The following is a 24,331-nucleotide window of genomic DNA, read 5'->3' as shown; positions in this document are numbered from 1 at the left end:
TTTCAAAGCTCCAGCTCAGGAAGCATGCTTACTAAACACAGTCAACACCTACATATTTACCTCTCAGCTTCCACATGCACACCTGGCTTTAGAAAATGGCTTTGTTACTGAGGTACAGATAAAGGCATGCATACTTGTACCATTGCTCATGTATATGGAATTCATGAAAAATCTAACACCTTATCACTTGTATGAAAACATAACATTTTTTAGCATGCAGATTTGAAATAGGAACAGACCCAGGTTGGAAACGGATTCAGTGATTACTGGTTTTGTTTGACGGCTTTTACACACAGCAACCTCCCATGTAGGGACTTCTAGGTATTCCACAGCTTTTCTGGGTGGTGATGGGGAAGATAAAACAAACATTTTTCCTTTATCTGATCATGTGTAAATGAATGATTCAACTGCTGTATCAGTGATAAGATGATTGCTAAATGGTTCTTCTCAACTTCTATCAATGGCCTGATGAAAGGAATTAACGCTGACAGTGATAAGTTGTTTTCTCAGGCATTGAGACTTCATGGCAAGAGAGGATTTCTTTTGCGGTCAGAAGACATTTTATCAGTTGAATACTGTTCTTCATTAAATGCATTAGAGGCGTCCAAGGATTTGCCTGACATTTAAGCAACTTCTGGATTATCCTTTTGCCTCTCCACAGTGCTCACCTCTCTTTGCTGAATGCGCAGGCTGTAATGCAGATCAATTTGTTCACCATCTTTCCTCTGTCACTTATTCTGTTACGTTTATCTCAGTAATTCATTACAGACCTCACCTAATCTGTCTCCAGGTTTTGAGGGTTCTTTAATATAAATGTGTTTGCTCAATTATGTCAGGCATAATGGACATGTTTTAGGATGATGCATGTCAGACTTAATGTATTTACCACATTAATCAGGCTTGTTCCTTTCACATCTATTTCCATTCCCTGAGAATGAGAAAACATGAATTCAGTAGCTGTTTACTTAGTACTCCAGTAAAAACACCCAAAGTTTTAGTAGTTTACATAACAGTGGACAAAATCAAGTCTTTTGTTTGGCAGAGGGTGGTGTCCAGTATTTTTTCTTTTCTTACTGGAAGCTTCATGCAAGCTTATTAATCAAGCAGACGAACTGCTATTGTTTTCATCAAGCTTTGGAACAGGCAATTGGATTACTTATAATTAAGCATCATGAGTGTGTACGTTAAATGGCACATTCAGAAATTAAATTTGAAACATAACTTTTTCAATTCTGGTATTCATCGGATCTAGATTTCAGAAACTAAGAGAAAAAAGGCAGATGACACTGAGGCAAGGATCTGTTGATTAGAAGTGGTATTACTATGGAAACAAAGAGGCAGTATCTTTATCATGGTCTAGACTTGTGGGGAGTGAGATCATGAGCAATACTGGGGCACCACACAAGCAGTAAAGAGTGACCACCAGTTTTAAATGATGCAGGTGAACAAACATGAAGGGAAAAGTGAAAAAAGAATATATTGGCAGTAAATGGGTATGTCTGTGGGACAACCACACAGACGAACCAGAAAGGAAAGAGGAGTCAGAAACAAATTTACCTGGGGTACCAGAAAGAATGCAGGCCCTTCTCCTCATAGAAAAGTCTGCTTATAAAGTGTGGTTTTTATTTTCGTATATATAGTTTCATAGTACGGCTACTGGGTGCTGAATAAAACAATAACAGAATACACAGATAAGGCTACCATCTTTAGTATTTTGATACCTCAGTACAAATAATTATGATGCTGACATTTCATTTTAAGTCAAACCCACTTACATCTACAACATGTTATACGTCCTACTTTTGCTATCTGTACAGCTGTAAAATTGCTATCCAGTTGCTAGCAACGTTCTATAAAACTTGCTATGCAGGACATTACAGAATCACAGAATCACAGAATCCCAGGGTGGACGGGACCTCAGGGATCATCTAGTCCAAGCTTTCTAGGAAGAGCACAGCCTAGACATTCCTGGTTTCTACAGAAAATGTAGTTTGATCACTTTTCTTTGCTGCATATAAAGCTTAGAGGGGTGCACTTTAAAACCCAATGCAACATATGAAATACCAACACCACTTCTGTTCTGGAACAATGGGCATCTAAGGGGTTCAACCAAATGTTCTCTAAAGAAGATGAATCTCCTAAAAGTTGCTTAAAAGACAGAGCTTCCTTTTTCTGACCAGATTGACTTTAAATTAAACTGCAAAGCCCTTCTGCCATGTTCTTGCAAAGTAGAAAAACCAATGATAAAGCCTGCTATAAGGCAGATGATTATCAAGAACTCTAATGGAACTGCGCGCTGGGCTACAGCAGAGCTACAAAAGAATCCCTTGACCTCAGTGTGCGTTTTTGTTCTAGCACAAAGCAGCAAAGTCTACAATGCACTTTTAATGTTGCTTTGATAGCGTGGAAGCCCAAACCTCTATCTAGCTAGAGACTTTTCAAAATCCTTTTAAGGATCTGCAGGCATTTTTCTCTGTATTATAGAAATGCCAGTATCTACAAGGTTCCTGTTTAATGTTGGATGAATCAATTTTGAGCAACTGACCTGGACCTCTAATAAAAATTTGACAAAAATTAGACCTGAGTCTTTCTTCAAAGTTTCAAAAATTCTATGTTTATCTTCATAATCTTTCACCTGGTTCTGAATTTCACCTGAAATACTACAAAAAATCAATAGCAGTCAGTGCCACAGTTAGACAATTTCTTTCCAAGAACTGTGACTCTTCCCTCTGTGGATTCAATCCCCAGCCTGCCTCATGGAATTATCTCCCCATACAACTTCAGTAGGTAGTATCTTGTTCTGGTTTTGGCTGGGATAGAGTTAACTTTCTTCCTAGTAGCCGGTATAATACTGTGGTTTGGATTTAGTGTGAGAATAATGTTGATAACACACTGATGGTTTAGTAGTTGCCAAGTAGTTTTTACACTAAGTCAAGGACTTTTCAGCTTCTCATACTGCCCTGCCAACAAAAGAGGCTGGAGCTGCATAAGAAGTGGTAAGGGGGCACAGCCAGGACAGCTGTCCCAAACTGCCCAAAGAGATATTCCATACCATATGGTGTCATGCTCAGTATATGAACTGGGGGGAGTTGGCTGTGGGGCAGGGGCCACTGCTCAGGCATTGGCTGGGATTGGTTGGTGGGTAGTGAGAAACTGCATCGTGCATGACTTGCTTTGTGTATTCTGTTATTATCATTACTATTATTATTATTACTATTACTACTATTATTATTACTACTACTACTACTACTACAACAACATTTTATTGCAATTATTAAACTGTTCTTATCTCAACCCATGAGTTTTCTCACTTTTACTCTTCCGATTCTCTCCCCCATCCCACCAGGGGCAGGGGGAGTGAGCAAGTGGCTGGGTGGTACTTAGTTGCTGGCTGGGGTTAAACCACAATACTGGTGCTTCCAGTGGAGCAGATAGTACCAACAACACTGATATATTTTGGACTGCTACTACCAATTCTGGTGTTATCAGGTATTTGCTCTCTAGAGTACCCACACTGACCAAGCAAACTGCAGGTCTGTTCACATTTTATTTATTTATTTTATTTTTGCCAGTGATGTCATTCTGAGGACAAAACCTACCTGCAGTGATGTCCCTGATGTCAAAGCCCAACAGGCTTTTATTAAAGAATGAATCCGGCCTTTTAGTTCAGTCAGTGACACATTAAAGATAACACCTGAAAGCAAAAACTTTCCAGTTCAATAAAGTAATTCCTTTAGATGAACTGTCCACGCTTTCATGTACTCCCTGAACTTCAGCGCTTTAGACCAGAAGTGCTTGTTTGATTTATTTAGGAATTGCGAAGGATAGAATGACCACTAGAAATCCACTATGGTGAATAAATGTATTTACATATAGAAATATCTGTGACACACAAACCCCAAACAATCCTCTTTCTTTGTATTGAAACCTGAGTATAAATTTAAGAATAGCCTTGAAACCTCAACACCTCTCCTCAGCCTATTTAGGCTGGTGAATATATGCTGAGATGGTGTTTTGTGTGAAGCTTGAGTGTATCATTAGTAAAAAGCATATTTAATGTTGACTCGCTTATCTAGCGAATTTGTCACCTATTTGGGGTGATAAAGAGAAAAGGAAACTGGACCCAGGGAAATGATTATCATGCAGCTTTCAAACACAGGGTTTGGTAAATCACCAAAGTGTTGATGTCTGAGAAAACGGCACACTCAGTCTTTCCTCCTTCATCCTCAACATAGGTTTATATCAACGCTGAAGAATGATATGATTAATTATGACTAACTTTCCTCTTCATTACAGATATGTCTATCTTCCTAAAAAGAAAACAAGGCCAGGAACCTTTTAATTTGTGTAGGGACCTGTATAGGCAAAAATACTTTTGCTCCTTCAGGGTGCCTGTATTTTAGCCATAACAGATGAATATTATAATCAAGGAAACCACCTTTGGTATGACTGTTACTGTATATCATAGTATTCTCATGTGAAATTGTCTGCAAGAATGAATTTTTCAGTAATCAGCATTTGTTTGCTGTGCCATGGATTTTTGGCTTTTCCCTTGAAGCTGTTTATCAATGAAAACTCTTAATACATTATAATTAATACAATCACACTCTTCCAGGAGTGGCTGCTAATTTGAAACAGTACTAGAAATATGAAACATTTAACTTTCTCACAAATCCTTTTTTCTTCTCAAGATTTCCAGTTATTAGCTTCTCTAGGTAAAGGTGTCATTTGTAACTGTCATGCAGTCTTTTTGGCCATTGTGACAATGGGGAAATTCAAGACAAACACTGACACTTCTACTCCCATGGGGGAAACATAATTCTTTTTCTTTGTAAAATGAAGGCTTTTTATGCTTACATGAGGGCAGTAGTGTCAGGAGCTTGACACACTGTGTTTGAATTCAATAAAAGGATTTTATTTATAGGAGTATTTGGCAATGCTGCTGTACCTGCCTGAGCTGTGGATTGTCTCATGACATGAAGGGAAAGTCAACCATTTTATCAGGTCCTTCCTCTTATTAGGTACTTTAGCATTTCCCACTTCATCACTCTTTCAAAACTCAACAACTTTATTGCAAAAGGCTTGAGGAAGGAGCTCTGAAGATGACTGGACCCAAAAGTGATACTCGTGGATTCTTAGGTCTCCCGTCTGTAGGAAGTGGGAGCACAGGTACTATCTGTGCTGCCAGGGCCACATTTGGCATCTTCATTGACAGTACAGCAAAAGCGGCCAGGGTTTAACATTTTTGGTTTAATTTTTTTAAAAATGTTTAAAATATATGTTTAAGTACAATATAGCACAATATAAATGACTGCTTCATGTGGAAATGATCATGCGTTCCTGAGATACAGCTATACTAGAAGGGAAATTTTATATTACTGTGCATTCTTGTGTTCTTTCAATTTACCAAATCCAAAGAGTCAGCAAAATACTTAAATTTGTTTAGATCATCAATGGGCAATAAATTAAAAACCTAGCAACTGGCTTTTTACATGTTTCTTTGTTTAACACACCCAGGAGTATCTTGTTATTAGAAAGTGATGAACCAGCATTGTCTTACACGATACCAACCTTGAAGACTGTTCAGTTATATTTATCTTGTTTGTTAGCTAACTGGGCAGAACTGATGCCAATTTAGGTATTTTACAGTGACAACTACAGCAACATGTGTTTTTCCGATTATTTCTTTACCATAATGAAGAACATCTTCCCTGCTTAATCATAGCCTTTCTACATCTTCTATACATTCAGCTCTATTTTATTAACAGCTTAGATCAAAACCAGTAGAATAAACCCATTAAAGTACAGCTACAAAACCACAGTGGACTTTGTTTTGTTAAAACAACCGCTTATGTCGGTGAATAATGCAGACAGAAATGAATTTACAGCCCACTGAAATTTTCAAGATTTCAAAGATGTTCCCATTCTAGCAGAACCCCCAACACTGTGAAACTGTTCCATTAAAACAACAGACCAAAAGCGAGGACATGAAGCCCTCGGGACAGACCAAGGACCTGGCTCACTATTAGGTGCTTGATGGCAGTGAGGCATAGCATTACAGAGCCATCCTTTCTGTATTATTCCCTTCTTCTTCTGACAACCAGAAACTTAGGATTTGATTAACAACGAAAGGTGAATTTGGTGCTCTCACATCTCAGGTAGTTCTCCATACCAATGAGTTCTTTATAATCTTCACAACTTCTTCCTTGTATATGGTTTTGACTAAAAGTTGCAAGCTGATGTGGGAAATGTTCCAAATGAAAGTTTCTTAAAGCTGCAGAGAGTTTCAGTCTTGAAAAAAATCAGTACCTTTCTATGAAAACCTTTGTATTAGAAAAATGCCAGAACCTCTATCAAGGAATTTGATAGAAGAATCTGAATCAGACCTAGGAAAGCTTGGTATCCACAAAAGGCAATATGGATGCACAGCAGCAAAAATACCAATGTAAGATAAAACAGCCTGATGAGAGTGGTATAAAACACAGCGAGATACTGATTTAGGAGTATTCAGGAAGTGCACTTAGTTCTTCTAATTTCCCAGGCTTGGGCTTATCCTGCTGAAGTAAGTAATGACTGGTACATTCTGCATTAGGACTAACTGTGCTAATGTTGACAAATTTGCTTAGACTTCAATTATTTTTACCATGCCAATACTACCTATTACACATAATGTCTCCCATTGTCAAAGAGTTTCCTGACATTAACTACTAGATCCTCAGAGTAAATTCCTCAAGATAATTCTAGATGGCTTGACAAGGCAGAACAGGGATAGCTGGCATCCTGTGTTGAGCCTTAAAGAGATGGCATTCTCTAGGGAAAAGAAGATACTTTTGTAGTTGATATAATTCAGATGATGGAAAGGTTGTTGTACAAGCTATAGAAATTTCCCAAGGGCAGCACTGCCTGGCATCTCTGTAGCATTACATACTGTGGATTTGTATAAACCTGGGCCACAGACCTACCTGTCACTTTATCCATGTCATTAGCCCTGAAAAAGGTAAAGAAAAAGGTCTCTTCTTTGCAAAAAAGGACTTTGGCGCAGAGGAAGGCTGAGCCCACAGTGATGCCCTCTCCCAGCTGACTGAAAGCCTCATGAACCCAATGCACAATGGAAGTCTGACTTTGGGGAATGCCAACCAACCTGCTCCATAACCACTATGACAGAGACTCAGATTTGGTGCCTATGGGAGGAGCAAAATATTAATGCCCACAAAGGGCACCTGCATGACGTATTACAGGACCCAGTAACAAAGTAATATATTGAAATATACAGCAGTTAGGTCTCAGCCACAACCCTCAGTTACACCGATGGACACCAAGGAAGCACTGGAGTATTTTCAGAAAAAACCTCTGCAAATAGGTATTTTCTCTTGTTCAGTATCTGGATTTAAAAATGAAACCCCAACATTTCACAGCAATTCAAACTAAAAGTTTTGAGAATTTTGGGGTGGAGGCAAAATAATGATTTCAGTCTGAGGAAAAATAATTCTGAACAATCTTAAGCGAGTTGTTGTCTTTTGGGCAATTTCTAGTAACATAAAATAATTCCTTTAATCACAGAGTGAGGAACATGTATTTATCTTTCCAGGGCTGGTGCCTACCCACTCACAGAATCTCCTCAGAGTCTTTCACTGTGTTGTTCAAAGTTCTTTTTATTTAGTTGCTGTAATGGAGCCAAGTTATGGCTGGGTTCTTAGAGCAGGAAGAGTTTAGGGATCTTTTCTGCAAGTAGGACAGCCAGAGTTTATTTGACTGAATTTAGGACTGAAAAGGATGTACAAGTCAATAAAGCATGCAGACGTTTTCCTACTACCCCAAAGAGAAATGTGTTTCGACATGATACCTCTGTTCAGCTCCACTTGCTGGGTTGATAGTATTAGTGAAATGAAAGAGCTTCTGGCTAGCAAAATCACTTACAGTGTCCCGAAAACACCGAATCAGATTTTAACTATTGCTGCAGTCTCTGCCTGCAGAGAGAACTTGCTAAAGGAGAATCTTTTTTGTTCAGAGTCAGTTCTGTATATTGGTAACGTACTGCTCCAATACAGACCCCAAACAGACTTATGTTTCGTCCTCTGCTGCCTATTAGATATTTCAACATGTACTGTGGTTAAAAATTAGTACATGCCAGTCAAGAAGCAGGGCGGATAGTGCTACTCTCCTGAAAAGCATAGAGCAAAGGCAATTTTAGTTTCAATAACATCTTTAAGGTCTTTTGAACAGACACCTGGTTTGCTACTCCTTCTGATTTAGTTTAATCACAGGAATTATTCTGCTATTCAGAATTTTATTCTGAATTTTACTAATTCAAGGCCAATTTGACGGAGTTACAGTATATCAGTATTGTTCCCATTGAAAGTATCATGCGCAACAGCCCTTGAGTTAAGCCACTATATGTAACCCACTAGTTTTGGAGGCTGAAATGATTTTTCATAGCCAGATTAAAAAGCCCTTCTGTCAAGCATTGCATTGATCCCCAATTGGTAATGGTATGCACTCAACTTTTATATAGCTGGTGAAATCTGACTATGCAGGATAAGAGCTAAATGAATGCTAACGCTGACTTTAGGTGGGCAAACAAATTAAGTAATGAGAATTAAACATATTTTTTTTCCAAGTACCGAGACAGCAATAAAATCCAGTGTAAAATATAATCTTGTACCTATCACATGACTCTGACATGTAGTCCTTGTCATGGTGTCCTCCTCTTCTTCTTGCAGGTTTTCTGTGACTACTTTAGCCTGTACATAGTACAACAACAAAAGTGAAGAACATCTGTGACTCTGTTTATGTTGCTTCATGATAACTACAGAATATCTTTTCAGAAATAAATGAGAGTAAAGTTACAGGACAACTAAGAGTGGAACTATATAGCCTGTCTCATTCTATGAATAAATATCTGAGGATAACAACTTTAACTTCATTCAAAGTCACAATATGCAGCAGTCAAAAAATACCCTTGGAAAATGCAATTCCTCAAAAGGAAAAGTATTTTTCTGCATTAAAAAAAAAGGAATTATGCTCATGTCTCCTGACCTCTTATTTGTTTCTCTCTAGAAATGTTTCAGACTCTATGCTAAAAAAAAAAGTGACCTTAATGTGTGATGTGGTGGTATCTCTCTAATGCAGCTTGCAAACACTGAACTTTGGCGTTTTTGTTTCCACCTCTGTTTAAAAACATTTATTAGCTAAACAGAGAGAAAAGCTTTCATTCAAAAGAATGCAGTGCATACTTAGGGCCTGTATGTGTTATTCAAATTCTCTAGATATTCTATTTTTCAGATGAAGGCATATTTTTGCTCTGTTCTTCTGCACTCCTATTTCCCAAGTGTATATATAATCTGAGTATCTTCCTAGCATACAGTGAAAACCCCCTCCATTACATGCCACCAGTGGCCATAATTCAGATGCAGGGACATATTTTTCTGCCATGCTATATAAATCAAACAGGAATGAAGATACTTTCAGGGTGATGAGAGGAGGAAAGCCAGCACTGCAGAAAAAAGTATTTTCAATATCTTAGAGATCTTAAATTATTTGTTAATCACTCTCTGCTGCTTTAAACCACTTAGAGCACGTTCACAATAACTTTAAATATGTTCTGTAATCTAAACCAGTAGAATTTATCATCATTTGCATGACATATCTTTGATCATAGAATATATTCTGCTTGTCTGGCTTACTCAAGTAGTCCTATTGACCTCTTGTGACTAGCCTCAGTAAGACATGAAAAACTTGCTCTCTGTATTTATAGAAGTGCGTTTATAATTTCTTAATCCCAGAGATTTGATTACATCTTTTTTTCTTCTGAAATGAGGCACTTCAGGCTGTGGAAAATGAAAAGTATGTGATCACTTGGCATTGAATGATGGGGAGGACAATTCCTCACATTTGCAGACTGCATGGTGGTCTGTGGCTTGCTGCTGATGTGACATTTCACAATATTACAATAGATCTCTAAGTATTCCCCAAACACACAGGCTACAGACAGAGAGTGCTATACCAAACTCCTGGTGTCTTGATTTTGGTGCCACACTTCCACCTCACAAAGTAAAGCCCATGGCTTTTCTAAATTACACTGGGCTGTAATAAAATCACAAAGATGAAATGAAGCAGTGCAGCACAAAAATGATTGTATCTCACCTTAAGCTCCAGCCAAGGACATGAAAAAGTATTGGGGAATGTGGAATATCCTTGGTGTGGGCTAAAGGATTATGTATTTCTGTTGGCTGGCCTTTAGAGCAAAGTGCTTTTTTGATGAACACTAACGGGAAGCGTATCCCTCTGAAGGTGAATGCACAAGGCCGCCATTGGTGGAACATTGCTTTTTCCATAAATTCAGTGGCAGTCAAGCAATAACGTTCTTTGCATGAACAGAAATCAGAGGTAATTGGTGCATATGTTATGGCATAATAGTGCCCCAAGTCTTCACCTGGCACATCTTAAGAGAAGAGATTTAATAATAAAAAATTAAATAGGCTTTAAAGGAAAAACTTTCTAGAAAATTAATGTTAAAAATATGTCATGGCCAGGATTTAAAGAAGCAGTGTATATATATATATGATATGCAGTTTTGAAATACAGCAGCTTCTGTGCTGAACCTATATGATTGAATACACTTTGCATTGTTCAAAAAAAGAAATCTTCTTAGTTTAGCGCTTTTCAGAAGATTTATGTTTTTTTTCCAAAAGCATTCATTTTGTCTTTTTACAAGCAAAAAATTATAAACACAGGCCATTCTACTGCTTGCGACTGTTTGCAGTCACAGCTCTTTCCCAATCCTTTGCAATCTGCTTCAAAGTAAGGAGGCACCAAAGAATAACTGGAAATGATAGTAATAAGATGCATGAGCTTTGAATTTCAAGACTTTCTGTTGTTTTTCTTGTAGCAGCTTGGAGGACAAGATGAAATATTACATACTGTGGAATCTTCAGGTGTATCTCTAATAAATTAGCATGAAGAACTGTAAGCAGATGTCCTCAGGATTTTGGCACTAGATATTTCTTTCAGGAATTAAGTGCCACAAAAACCACAATATGAAACTCACAAAGATGAAGCACATAATGTAACTTAATTTTCAAAAACAAGACAAAAATACTTTGATTCCCAGTGAACACAAGAGTGTATGGTACAGGACAGGTAATGCTTTTTCCCCATGACTAACATGTCCTTAAAAACCAAATAGTATAATTAGTATTTCTCCATTTATTTATGTATATTAAGGACAATCTTTGTAGTTCCCTTGTAAAACAAAGTGTTTCTTGAAGATAAAGTCCTAAATGACTGTTAATGCTGCATTTAGAAAGACTTCACAAAATGACAGACAAAAAGCACAGCAAATTATTGCAGCATTAGAAAACAGTAAGTTAGAAAGAAATTGTAGAAGCAACGTGTAGAGTTTTTTGTACTTCTGTACAGTGAAGATATACCCTAAGCTGTCAGGACCATATTAAATGGGGCATAGTTAAACTGAGTGGCTCTGATAAGGGGCTCTGCTTTGCTATCAAAGTTCTAGATCAGTTGGATTGAATTTCCTGCATATTGCACATTTCCAGACTTTCATTCTCTCTCTTTCCTTTCAGTGACACTACAAGGACAGCCTCAGATATGCTTATAATTTGTGGGTTTATAATGCAGGAGACATCTGCATTTTCAAAGAGGAGATGATACCACAGGAGTCAGGAGGAAAAAGTTTTGAAACACATTCATTCTGCATATGTTCCCCCTAAGTTTTAAAAAATGACCTTGCAGATGTTCTTAGGAAAGACTTCTGCATTGAAGTAAAAAAAAATAATTGCCTGAAGTTGAAACCATGCATGGGATACTTTAACCTTAAGCATCCTACACGTCAGTACTAAGCTAAGAGTTTTCCCAATTCCCATTATGAAGCTTTTTAAAATTTGTTTTACCCTTGAAACACATCCCAAAGAATTTGAATTTCAAGTTCTCTCAGATGAAATAGTTGCAACTGTTTATAATCATCATGATAATATGGTCAAGACAGCTATCAGGAATGAGAAAAGAATGCTCATTGAGTTAAAGCATCTCTGTTTTCCTGGTGCTTGGACTTTAAAACACCATTGAAAAGGCCCTTGCAAGGCAAGAAATTGGTCACTAAATTCTAAGGTTAATTATTAGAAGCTTCACAGCGAAGGGCACCCGTTCAGTCTTACTTTAGGCTACAATCCTAGACTCTGTGCATACCTTCTCGATGCAGAAAAGTTAGCCACTCACATAACCTTTCAAGAACCAGAATCTAGCAGCTAACAGAAAAAAAAAAATTATTATTCTAAGTTGCAACATACTCTCTGCATAAATTAAAGTGTCAGGTATAGTTAGTACCTTATTGAAGCATAATAAAACTAACTACAGGGCATTAACAGGGACATCTTCTGTGGTACAGAAACATGGGTCAAATGTATGTTTTTGTTTTTGAAAGATTCCCTCTTCAGTGACAAATATTAGCAAACATGGTCAAACACTGCCTTTTCCCCATCAGCACTGCATACTTTAGGCTTGATGATTTCTATAATGTTCAGAGTAATGTTCAACACTGGCATGCAGTTTTCAGGGAAAGGGGAAAAATGCAAAAAAAGAAAACGGTCCTATTATTGCACTCTGGTACAGTATGATTATAGCATCGTTGTGCATATACCTCCACTGGAATTGAATTGCCAGCAGAAGCAGCAGGATCTTCATGACTAGCTATATAGTCTGGCCTATAGTCAAACTGCCAGCTTTTGTATTAATTCACAATTCTCTAGCTACACAAAATCTTTCTATCGTATATAAACAGTTATTATCCTGTTTGTACTGGCAATAAGGAACACATCCAGAAGTTAAAAAGAAGGTAATACTGTTTTCATGTACTGAAGCACTTACCAGGGTCTGATTCTGCATTTCCATATCAGCTTTTGTGTTGCTGTTTTTCTTGTGGTTTCCCTGAGAGCTGATAGAGTTGCCGAGAAGAGAGGAGCCCTGGGAGTTGCCCTTCGACACGCTCCTGTAGGAAACATTATTTGATCCACTTTCTGTCTGCTGAGCTGCTTTCTTATCAACTCTGCAGGTAGAGAGTGATTCCTCTGATAAATTACATTGCCCTTCTTCAATCACTCTACTTTTCCATTCCTGTAATGTTTAAAGTAACCTCTCTGTATCTTTCTGTCTCTAGACCTTTGAGTGATAAATGTTTCTAACTAGCCTTGATCAAATCTGTCACTTGCAATTTCAGGTAGTATATCAATTTAGTCTTTCACATATGATGATTTATATTTTATTTGGGACTGCTGTGGGGCAAACGTGAAAACACAGTATAGCAATTGCTAGGTTCTACTCTTACCAAAGGTTGTGATAGCTAGAAATGTAATTAATTCTGACTAGTTACCAAATATATGTTTGCTGGTTACCACACATGAACATGGAATACATTAAAATGTACCTAATTATCCTCTATCTTTATACACCATCTGCCTAGATTCTTGATTTCTTGAATCACTTGAATTTCTGTCAACTTGGATGTAACTTGCCATTCTTTAATTTCAAAGGCCATTGGTTTGCTTAACAGAGTAACATGAACAAAATTATCGTCTCATTATTAATGTTTTTTCCTGTAGAGATTAAAGTCCCAATAGCGTACCTGCTGATTGCTACTATGCATTCTTAGTCTAAACGGAAAATACATTGAACTTTGCATCTAAGCATCTGTAAAAGCTACGTCGTACAACAACATATCCCAAATTGTGTTCCAGAGTTTTACCTGTTTAAAACCTCTTTCATAAAGCTGTCTTTTGGTGAGTATGTAGCTGTGGTGGAACCTTTGACTTGTTCACACTCAATCTCACCAGGCATGTCTTGTGAAGGTTTCATGATTTTGCTCTCCATGACATCAGATAAAATGTCACCGTTGTCTGTTTTCCCGTTAATTTCATTTTCTATTTCACAGTGGTGTTCAGTTTTCCTTTTTTCTTTTCTTCTCTCTAATTTTGTCTGCTTAATTCCGAATCCTGAAACTTTTGCATCTTTTTTTTCTACCTTTGTTTTAGGAACATCAGTTTTCCTGCTACTCAGTGCTGGGAGCTTACTCTTTCGAAAGCCAAACCAACTAGCTATAGAGGGCCCAGTCTTTTGTTTAGTCTCCATGGTGGGAGATTTGGTTTGTCCCTGACCCTTTTGCACATTTTCTTGGATGCATAACATGACTTTCTCCTCTATTGTAGGTTGTAGAACTGCTGAACTCAAAACATTGGTAACCTCAGAGGCTTCTGCTAACTTTAAAGACATTTGCTGTCTTTGTGACTTCGTTGCTTCCGGTTTATGAGGACACTTTATTCCATCTGAGCTTTGAAATGATGAAGTGTGTTTGGAAGATACAGTAGCTGACACTTCTAACTCCATTTCTGCTGGCCGAACACTTTTTTTACTTAGAGCTTCGTGTTTAAAACTTTCAGTGCTTTTCTCACTCTGGACAGATAGGCTGCGTGCGTCTTTCTGAGAAAATGGTTTGTTTCCATCACATTTTGAAGTGTTGTGAAACAAGTCTACTTTTGAAAATGATCTGAAGGGCAGTTTGCTTGGGCTTCCATGCTGGCTATTGCAACTATTCATATTTCCAAGAGAAGTTTGTCTAGAATACGAATTTTCTGTGGTTTTAGGAGTATATGAAAGAATCTCAGGTGTCACTGCTGACCCAGCAACAGCCTTGATTTGAGGTCCTTCCGTGGCTGAGTTCTGCCTTGTTAGAGAATTTCCTCTATCAGAAGTGTTTGTAATAATCTGAGTCCGTACTTTTCCAAGACCTTCTGTCACAGAGGCAGATGGCTTTTCCCTTGTATGAATGCTAAAACTCTGACTACGAGCTTTCGCTCCATTCATGCCCAGAGCTGGCTTCAAGTGTGACTTGTTGCTAGAAGAAACAGATCTCTTAACTAATTTGTTTTCTAATCCATCTACTCTGTCTACCAGCAAGTTGCAGTTTTCATGTGAATGAGGTGATGCTGTATCCATACTAAGTCCCACAGTAAAATTATTTTTTACTTCAGTATCAGACATAGAGTCTTTTAATTCAGCATCTGGTGAACCTCTAGTGGTTAGACTTACAGATTCATTTTGTTTGTACTTACTTGAACTCACATTACTTTTGGAAGCTGCATTCATACTGTCTTTTTCCTGCTTCCCTGGTACAGTAGAGCTCTTGCGGACAAGTTGGGGAGATTTGACAAATAATTTCAGTCCTACAGGGAGACGAGTTTTCATTCCTTTCTCATTAGAGTTTTGGGTAGTGTGTGCAGTGTCACTACCATGAAACCGTGTTGACAACGGGGAATTGTTTACCTGAGATAGTAAAGGCTCACTTGTGCTTGTTGTATGACATTGAGGAGTTGCAGGGAGAATGTTTGGCATCTTTTGAGGCTGATCCACCCCACTGTCACTGGAAATATCTTTTTTGCTGGAATGTGCATCTTGTGAAGAAGTTGTTTCCAATGACGGACAACCTAGCGAAAAGGACCTGGCTGTTTGAATATCTGTGTTGGAGAATTCACAATTCCTGTGCAGATCCAGCTGATTAGGGTTTTTTGGGCAGACTTGCTTTGTGTAAACTTTGGAAAGTCCTTGGCATGCACTATGGGGTTGCTGAGATACGCATTTATTTTGCATAATTGCTTCTGCATTTTCCTGAAGGTAGGATAATTCAATTTTGGCCACAGAAGATATGTTTTTTGCTTGCATTTCGTGACTAGATTGATTATGAAAGCCAGAGTTCACAGTTCCTTTTAATGGTGATGATTTCAGTATATTTTTTGCTGTTTCACTGGGACCAGCTCCTCCTAACTTTACCGCCACAGGTGGTGAATGAGCATAATTAGGCCGAATCAACAGGGATGTTGACCTGTCTGGAGGAAGGGGTGGGGATGGTGATCGGGCTTCCACAGTTGCTAAATCACAATGAAAGTCTCTGGTTGGAGGTTCTTCATAGTCACTGTGCTCTATAAGGTGCTGAGGCAACAGTGGCGATGCTGGACTCTGACTCTTTGGATACTTTGACCCGTTGCCTCTGCCTAGATGTTTCAAGCAGGGCAGGGGGTGAGCAGGGGACTTTGGAACCTGAAAGTCAACTTTTGAGTCAAAATTACGAGGTGGACTTTGTCCCTTTTTGAACCTTGAAAGCTTTACAGGTGGCAGAGCAGGTGATTTCTCAAGGGTTGCAGGGCCCACTGGTTGAGCTATAGGCATCTCCTCTTTCTCCGTTGCAGTTTTTTGTGGAGAAAATTTACCTCTACTGGGTATTTTAGTCAAGTTTGGCTTTTGATTGATTCCTGCATGCACAGTGGAGCTTGAATTGGCCTTGTAAGATACATCATAAACTGGCTTCACTAGTTTTTGTCGTGGAGTGTTTTGCAATGTCACTCTTCCACAGCTTGAAGATTCACTGCAGGTCATGGGGACAACTGCATTTTTATTCCCAGTATTATCTTCAAGACACTTTTTCTCAGTTTCATCTTCAGATCTTTCTAAAGCAGCATAGTTTCTAGCATCGGTTCCTGTCTGCAAATCAGTTATTCCCTGAGGTATAAGTTCAGTATATTCTGCACTGGACCTAGTTTGTGGCTGCTTGATTGAAATTTCATTTCTTGTTACAGTGACAACTCCAGTTTGATGTGAGCTGAATTCAATAGGCTCACCATCCTCAGCATCAAATATTACAGTAATGCACTCTTCAGAAGAGGTCTTTTTTATAACCTTTTGTTGTTTAATGAAATTATATGTCTTTGGCCTAATGTCTGAGGGAGCAGGTATCTGTTTTTCCTCTTTGTCAGTAGACACAAACTGAGAGTTCTCTGTGTCTTTGAGCATGTCAGAGGTCTTTGTGTACTTCTCAGCGAAAGGAGTTGCTAATACATCTGATGGACTTTTCTCATCACTGCTTTCTATATGCAATTCATCCAACACTTCATTGTCATCAGTATCTGAAAGCTGAAAATTAAGGTCCTTCCAGCCTATATCTGCATGGCTTTGATTTAACTGTAACTCAGGCAGCTTTGCTCTGGTGCACAATTTTACTTCTGCCTGAAGTCCGCTGACATAACTAGTCAATTTTTCAGGTCTTTCCTTTGAATTAAAATATGAACTTCTTTCTGGCAAATGTTTCCTATTAGGCTCCCAGTCAAAGAGACTGTCAGAAACACTGTGAGTTAATTTGTTACAATAGGTCCTGCAGTCTTTGCTTGGTACTTCCTTCAGCAAGAGTAAGGATGAAGAGTCGTCATCTGCATCATCATGCGAATCTGAATCATAAGAGAAAGTTTTGTTATGTTCAATGCAAATACTTCCTATTTCCATCGGCTTACAATGAGTCTGTTCGTTATGGCTGCCACATTTAACTCCAGGGGAATATATTCCTTCATTAGAGTTCATGCAATCTTTGTAACCCCATTTTGATATTACTGAAGATGATTCAAGTAATATCTTTTGCTTCTGTAATTTCTTCAGCCCTTCTAAGATATGGTTTTCCTTGATACGAGTTGGAGGTAGATCTTCTGCAGGACTTGAGAGATTGCTTGGGAGCGAAGAACCAATGCTTATTCTTTTATCCCAGCTCACGGATGACTGTTGAAACAAAATAAAACTCACATATTACTGACAAGTGCCTTTAATAAAAAGTGTTACCATTTTAGTAAAGAGATTTAGGAGTTGCATAGGGCATTACATTTCATCTGTTGCTATTAATAGCAATGCTCTTTTTTAATAAAGGATTTCATAGTGGTGTGAAGGCTGCAGTGCATTTAAAACCTGTAGGAAGAACAATATGAATGGAAGGATTAAGATAAAAAACAAGAATAATTTGTACTGTAAAAGACAGAATAAGTGTCAGAATAAATGAGGAAACTGTGAGCAAATTGGAGTGATAAAGGAATTGTTTAAAAAAATTAAAAGGGGAGAGTGAGAGGGAGGGAGACATCGGGGAGAGAATCCTTACTGAGTTTAGTGACAACTGTTTTAAATATACAAGAAAGTGAAAAAAATTGGAAATAGGCAGCTTTTCAATTATTCTTGTTTCAGATTAACTTAGGCTAATAAATGAAGATTAATTTGATTTACCCTTTTGCTGCATGTCTTTCCATCATTCCAAGTGTAGGAGGAACCACTGGAATATTCACTGCAAGCACTTGAGAGGGAGAGTTCACTGCTACTGCAGCTGCTCCGGGGATACAGGCGGCTAGGACCTGTCATATTTAATTGACTCTGGCATTTCAACATAGGTATACTGGATTTCACATTCTGCTGGCATTCCTAAAATATGAGAAGAATCAGAAATATCATATGGGTGTCAAAAGATCATTTAACTTCCCATTGATTAAGAAGGACAAAGAAAAAGCAAGTGAGCTACTTACACCTTCCTGTTATGCCATTAGCATCTGGTGAATTTAACACAGAGAAGTAAATTAAAAATTGCTAACATTTTCATTTTTCAGGGGAAAAATCCTCAATCCTCCACGTTTTCTTCTTTATTATTGAACCAGTGTTCTGCTCTTCTTTTGCTAAAGATTATTCTGAGTCTATTTGAATTATGCTTTGTACATAAGCAGCGTGCTCCAGTAAGATACAGAAAACAAAGTTATAAGAATACAAGTACGTCTTGACAACTGCATTATAGCCCTACAATGTAACAGATGAGGCTGTACATCTTGGACAAAGTAAATTAATTTAGTATCCCAACCAGAATGTCCACTGAGAATGGAATCTCTCCATTACAGTCTAATTTTGGTTTCCTATCTAGTTCAAAGCTTTGTCTAAGAAACTCTCTGACGTAGGACAATCCATCTTTGTGTCGCTCGCAGACAGCTGAAGCCTCTTGCTTATGCAATTTATTGACACTTTATGGCTGCCTTTAAGTACTTGTGTAGTTATCGCCCCTCTCCAAATGCAATTTCAGCTGACTGTGACTAAGTGCCAGCTTTGAGGAAAAGAGTAATGAAGAGCAGATAGCACTTTAGGTAAAATATTAAACCTCTGCAGGAGTATCTAGGATGCCTTTAATTTGTTTTCAAACTAATACTCTTGTGTCTAACAGTGTTGGAGCTTCTTTAATGTTAAGTGCCTCCACCATTCTGTTATGCTATTCTCCAGTTTCCTTACACAATCAGACATCTTTTTAATTACTAGGAACACCAGACAGAGTGACATGACTCTGTTTCATAAAACTTTTCTTTGGATTTCATTAAGGCAAGCTCAAACAATGTTTATTGATTTTTCTATGTAGAGATACCCCAAATTAATTTTGCTTAGATTAAAATTTTACCTTTATATTAATGAAGACACAGGAAAACTAAAGCTATTGAATCCACAAAACAATTATCAAAACTGTATACACAGTAGACACAGCTTGTTCATGCAAACCTCTGGAAAAATGCTCAGTTTGTAGGCACTTCTCACACACTAACATGTTTGTTGGCCTTCTGCTAATTTCTTCCATATACTCCCCCATGTCCTGCCATTTATTACTACTAGGGTTGAACCTTTTTTCAGTTAAATGGGAGAGCGCAGAATTTTTACTGCTGAGGCGTTCATCAGTACAGCTGTTCATTGCTCAACTGACATAATAATGTTCTGTTTTTGACAAACGTAACTACAGGGCAAATCATTATTCTCTGTCACAGGCAAAACCTATGAATGGGAAAATCATTTAGAGGTAGCAAGAGCACATTTCACCTCTGGGAGTTATTGGTACATGTTCTCCTAGGAAGTCAAATGGATGCAGGAGGACTAGCCTTTAAATCCACTGGCTCTGGGAAGAATACATCTTTCAGCATCAGAGGCAGGCTGATGCCTGTATTTTTGGCTCTGAAACAGGCTTTCTCGCTTTGTTGAAACAGATTACTTTTTATTTCTGACATTGTGGTTCCCATGGGAGACCCTCTCTCATCAGCTTCCTCAGCTATGACGGCGTCATTCCCTGTAAAGTTGACTGTAGAGAGGCCAATGGCAGCATCTGCTTGTTCTGGCTATTTCATTGCCTTTGAGCCGAGGTATGAGGTATTAGGAAAACATGTCATGTCAAATTTCTGCCCTTTCTACTAGGCTATGTCCCAGTCATCACAGTGTTTAAGGGAAGGATGCCTGTAAAATCCTTTGCTATAAGAACCTCCTGTAAGAGAAAAGAGGAGATCACAGCATACTGACAAGTACTGCCTTCCCTTCCTGTCATGTTCAGCTAGTCTGAGAGCCTTTCCAGGAGACAGGCGTTTGGTCCTACAGTTTTATCAATGGGAAAAATGGAAATATCTAAGCAAAGCAGAAAAGCAGTGTATTACTGTAGTAATCTTTATTGTTTAAGAGATGAGAAAATGTGCAAAAAATACCATGCCATTACAGATTCTGAAGTAGGATATCTGCCCAATTTCTAGATTGCATTCAGATTACTAAAGAGAGAGTGGAATTTTCTCCTGCAATTTGACTTTATTCTCTAAATTATCAGAGAAAGTACTTTGAATAGTATGCTTATGATGCATTAATTAAATATATTTAATGTGCATATGGGTCTATTAACTGACAAGGTGAAATTTTAATTTTCTGTAATCATGACTCTTAACTCATTACCTTTAATAAAATTAGAGTCAAAAGGCCTGAATGTAATATTACTATTTAAATACATAATTTTTTTTCTAGAAATAATATAAAATTGAAAGAACCGGACTGTTAAAGACACAAAACTCTGTAGGATAAAAACCTAACCTGAAGGCTTAATTACTTATAATGCAAAGGGTCATTAGCATTTTTGTGAACCTTTGAAACAATGCCTTTTCATTAAAGTATGTATTACAAAGGAGATTACATTTTTGTTGACACTATTATACTTCAAGATCAAAGGCACATAGAGGTTCCATGTCTTTGTTTCCCTCTATCTTTATGTGACTTTTGTTTTTTAAGCTACTTTTCTCTTTGACAATGAAACATGAAAGCCACAGTGGCTAACGTTTTGCCAAATAAGCACAAAGCTAACCCCATCCGAAAAAAACAAAAATGCAGAGCCCATGAATTTTTAAAACTTCATACATAATATATCATAAAAGTAGGATGAATAATACAGTGTATGGGATTTTATAAAAAGCTCCTTGACCATTTCTCAGAGATTCTGAGATGTAATCAATACCCAAAAAGGTATCTTGGGGACATTGCTAAGATTTACGCCTTTTTGCACAGAGTGACACTATCTGCTTACTATATCAACTGAGGACACAATATTGAATTTCAGAGAACAGACGGAAGAAGTATTGTTATCTGCCTCAACAGTGTTTAAATTCAGAGATCAGCTTTATGGCTCATCCCTGACATCAGACTTCAGAGGCCAAAAGGAGGGTTCCAAATGAGGGGTACAAGGACAGCACAAAAACTCACGTGAATCTGAGCATCAGCAGTTCGAGATTGCATCAGGCTTCTGTTTCGTTCTACTTCTGCAAGCAGATCCCCAGATGAGAGGTCTAAGATCCGTGAATGGAGTTTCTGAGGGGACAGAAGGGAATGAGCAAAGCATAAGCGTTTGTCAAATACGCAGCAGATCAGCAGTTTTAAAATTCCAAACTCTGCTGTTAAATTTCAAGGGAAATGAAGACCCTGAGGTAAAAGATTTGTTCTAATTTGAAAAGTTGCTGTTTGTGCTTACTTTGTCCAAGACTTCCTGTCTGCAGAACAGATCATTCTTCATCCAAAACAAACTCTACTTTTTCTTCTAGTCAGTGTTTTGCAACTTATCATTACTTCACATGCAACAAAGATGAATGAATGCAAGTCCTACCATTATCCATAGAGTTTGACAGGTTTCAGGAAAAAAGCATGAAAATGAACTACAAAATTAACATTTATAAATCAATCAACATGTTAATGTTGTTTTATTTACGAGCTGTTGCACCTTGAGTGAATGATTGCAAAACTGACCCTATTTTTAAACAGCATTGATCTGCTGAAGGCCTCCCTTGCACACATTTTAACTCAAAGTCATTAATGTCATCTGCTAGGAACAATTAATGTGAATAGAAAATAATTGCATCGGGGAACTAGGGACTCAGAGGATTTTGCGCATTAATATTCACATGCTGTTTGATTATATACACAGTTCTTTTTTGAGTTTTGCTTGGAAGGACGGCTAAGCTTGTGCCTTTTCCTCCATGTTCACCTGTATACTAATTACTAAGGCTTTCAGTGTGCATTAAGCCTGATTTGTTTTAATTGCAGTTTCAATAAAATCCATGATTTATGTGAAAGCCTTGGCTGATGACTTCAAAAGAAGAAATATCTGCAGTCTTGTCAGTCGTTGGACCAACATATCATGTAACAGGCAGTATGGATCTGACTCACAGTCCACTGAAATCAATGAAAAAGGACTTAGAAAAAAAAACCCAAACCCCAATAAAAGGACTTTGGATTGGGCTCTTTTAATTTTCCCATTGATTCTCCAGGCTTGCAACCTGAAAGACCACATCTACACCCTCCTCAGCACCATGGGGCTCAGCTTGGAGGCACAAATGGTGCAGACCCTGCCAGGGCGCTTTGCCAGGGGGACTCTGTGAAGGATGCAAATCATAGAGACCTGTCAAGGCTGCATGAGTAGCCCATCACCCTGTCCATTCAAAAAACCCTGGTCAAAGAGGGAAAAAGAATCGGTAGCCACAAAAGCCCTTCCAGACTGTGCAGTAGTAGTAATGGCAAGACAGTTCTTTGCAGGGCCCTGAAACATCCATCACACAGTATCTTATGCCCAGCTACTCCCCAGCCTGCTCTCCCGGTACCCACTGCAGAAATTCATCTACTCGAGAACAAAGCAGGCGGCTGTTCCTACAGCCTCTGTTATCTGCATGCTGTGCTTCAGGCATCTATTCCAGACAATCCAGCAATTTTTTTTAAAAACTACTAGTTATAAATTTGGGAGTAATTTCTCAAGAGTTACATATTCATCCAGGTTTCTTCAGGAGGTACTATCTATCATAGACAGATTATGGAAAGTATTTTCAATGATCAATGCTCTGTATAAGCATATTTTGCCCAGTGTATTGTTGAAGCAATTAAAATGCTACAAGCACTTAGTATCCAATGTACTTTTCATTATAAATATTAGCTACCTCCAGGCTATGTGTTTTTTAACATCAGTGATGCCTATCGCCTAGTTATTCAGTGTGCACCTTTTAAAGTGTTATACTAGAGTTACTGTCAGGTGTTTCTTCAAGATTTAAGCCCCAGGTAAAATGCCTTCCCAAACTCACAGATTTACTGACCTAGTACATGTGTTATTCTTGACAAGAATCACAACTGCATCACTGAACCACCAGAAAATTCCACTGCTTTCAGAACCAGGAGTCACCGATGTTATGAACAAGTGGTGTACTTGCTCTTTGCAAAGGAATTACTTTCTCCAGTGACACCAGTCACCTGATTTTTGCTTCCACAGATATTTTAGCAGAAGTTACTACAGCCAGATCTGTGCATTGGTATCTGAGCATCTGGACACCTGGCATCTGAGATGATGACTGGGGACATCTGAGATGGGTGAACATTTATACCTGAACATTTATTTTCCCAGGAAAAAAAGTATACTGGAAATAGAGCTATAGGAGTTCTACAGTTGTAAAGCTGTCTTCCCATTTTTCCAGCAAGGCATTTTAAATATTTCATTACTTAAATGGCAACATATAATATACCCCTGCAATGTCATCCAATGGAATTTGGTGTGCTGCTGTTATTGTCCATATCAGACAGAAAAGCAGAGATCAGCCCAATTGGAACAGGCAGAAAAAAGAAACAATTTTTGGTCAGTCATAAGACGTAGCCCAGCAGAGCATGCCATGAACAGCTCAGAGTTACGGGGTTCCCTCCACACTGGCTCGGTGACCGCAAGGGCTGGGCTGCACATGGCTCACGCTACATCTAAATCATCTTCGCCAGCATTAAAGTCTATGACTCTATAAAACTAAAATGACAAAGGTGAATCAGCAGGCTAAAATGATTAACAAAGAGGGAAAATGTGTTCTCAAGGTGTATAATGTGATTATATTTCTGTATCAAACAAAACATCATCACATTGGGAGTATTCCCCCCTACACATATGCAGATAAACTGACACACAGCCAGCACAATGACTAGCATTAATAAACAGCATAACAAAGTTTGAGATCATTAATTAAATATAGTCACACAGCACTGAAGCAAGTCATCCAATTACAAAAGAAAAATGATAAGAAAATTGTTTTTGTTTCATTCATTTATTCTTTTGCCTTCTCAATTTTCTAATTAAAAAATGGGGGAAACTCTACTGTTTGTTAAAAAATCTCATTAGCCATCCATT

At 38.1% G+C, this 24,331-nt stretch overlaps 1 protein-coding gene across 8 annotated transcripts in view; it reads right to left on the bottom strand.

Moving 5' to 3' along the window:
* Window positions 1-24,331, bottom strand: part of NCKAP5 (NCK associated protein 5) — a 410,016-nt gene that overhangs the window by 50,704 nt on the left and 334,981 nt on the right. For 7 of the 8 annotated variants that reach the window (XM_075092891.1, XM_075092890.1, XM_075092893.1 and 4 more), the window contains 5 exons: window positions 21,394-21,498; window positions 18,097-18,288; window positions 13,757-17,604; window positions 12,883-13,060; window positions 8,663-8,741 (listed from right to left, as the gene is read on the bottom strand). In XM_075092891.1, coding sequence (XP_074948992.1) covers window positions 8,663-8,741; window positions 12,883-13,060; window positions 13,757-17,604; window positions 18,097-18,288; window positions 21,394-21,498 — 4,402 coding nt within the window. The remainder of the gene's footprint in view (window positions 1-8,662; window positions 8,742-12,882; window positions 13,061-13,756; window positions 17,605-18,096; window positions 18,289-21,393; window positions 21,499-24,331) is intronic. The other variant, XM_075092894.1, reaches the window with a different exon arrangement.

Source organism: Phalacrocorax aristotelis, chromosome 5, assembly GCF_949628215.1.
Source record: "Phalacrocorax aristotelis chromosome 5, bGulAri2.1, whole genome shotgun sequence".
NCBI lineage: Eukaryota > Metazoa > Chordata > Aves > Suliformes > Phalacrocoracidae > Phalacrocorax > Phalacrocorax aristotelis.
Note: the sequence above shows the minus strand (reverse complement) of the source record. Positions and strands in the feature narration are given on the sequence as shown.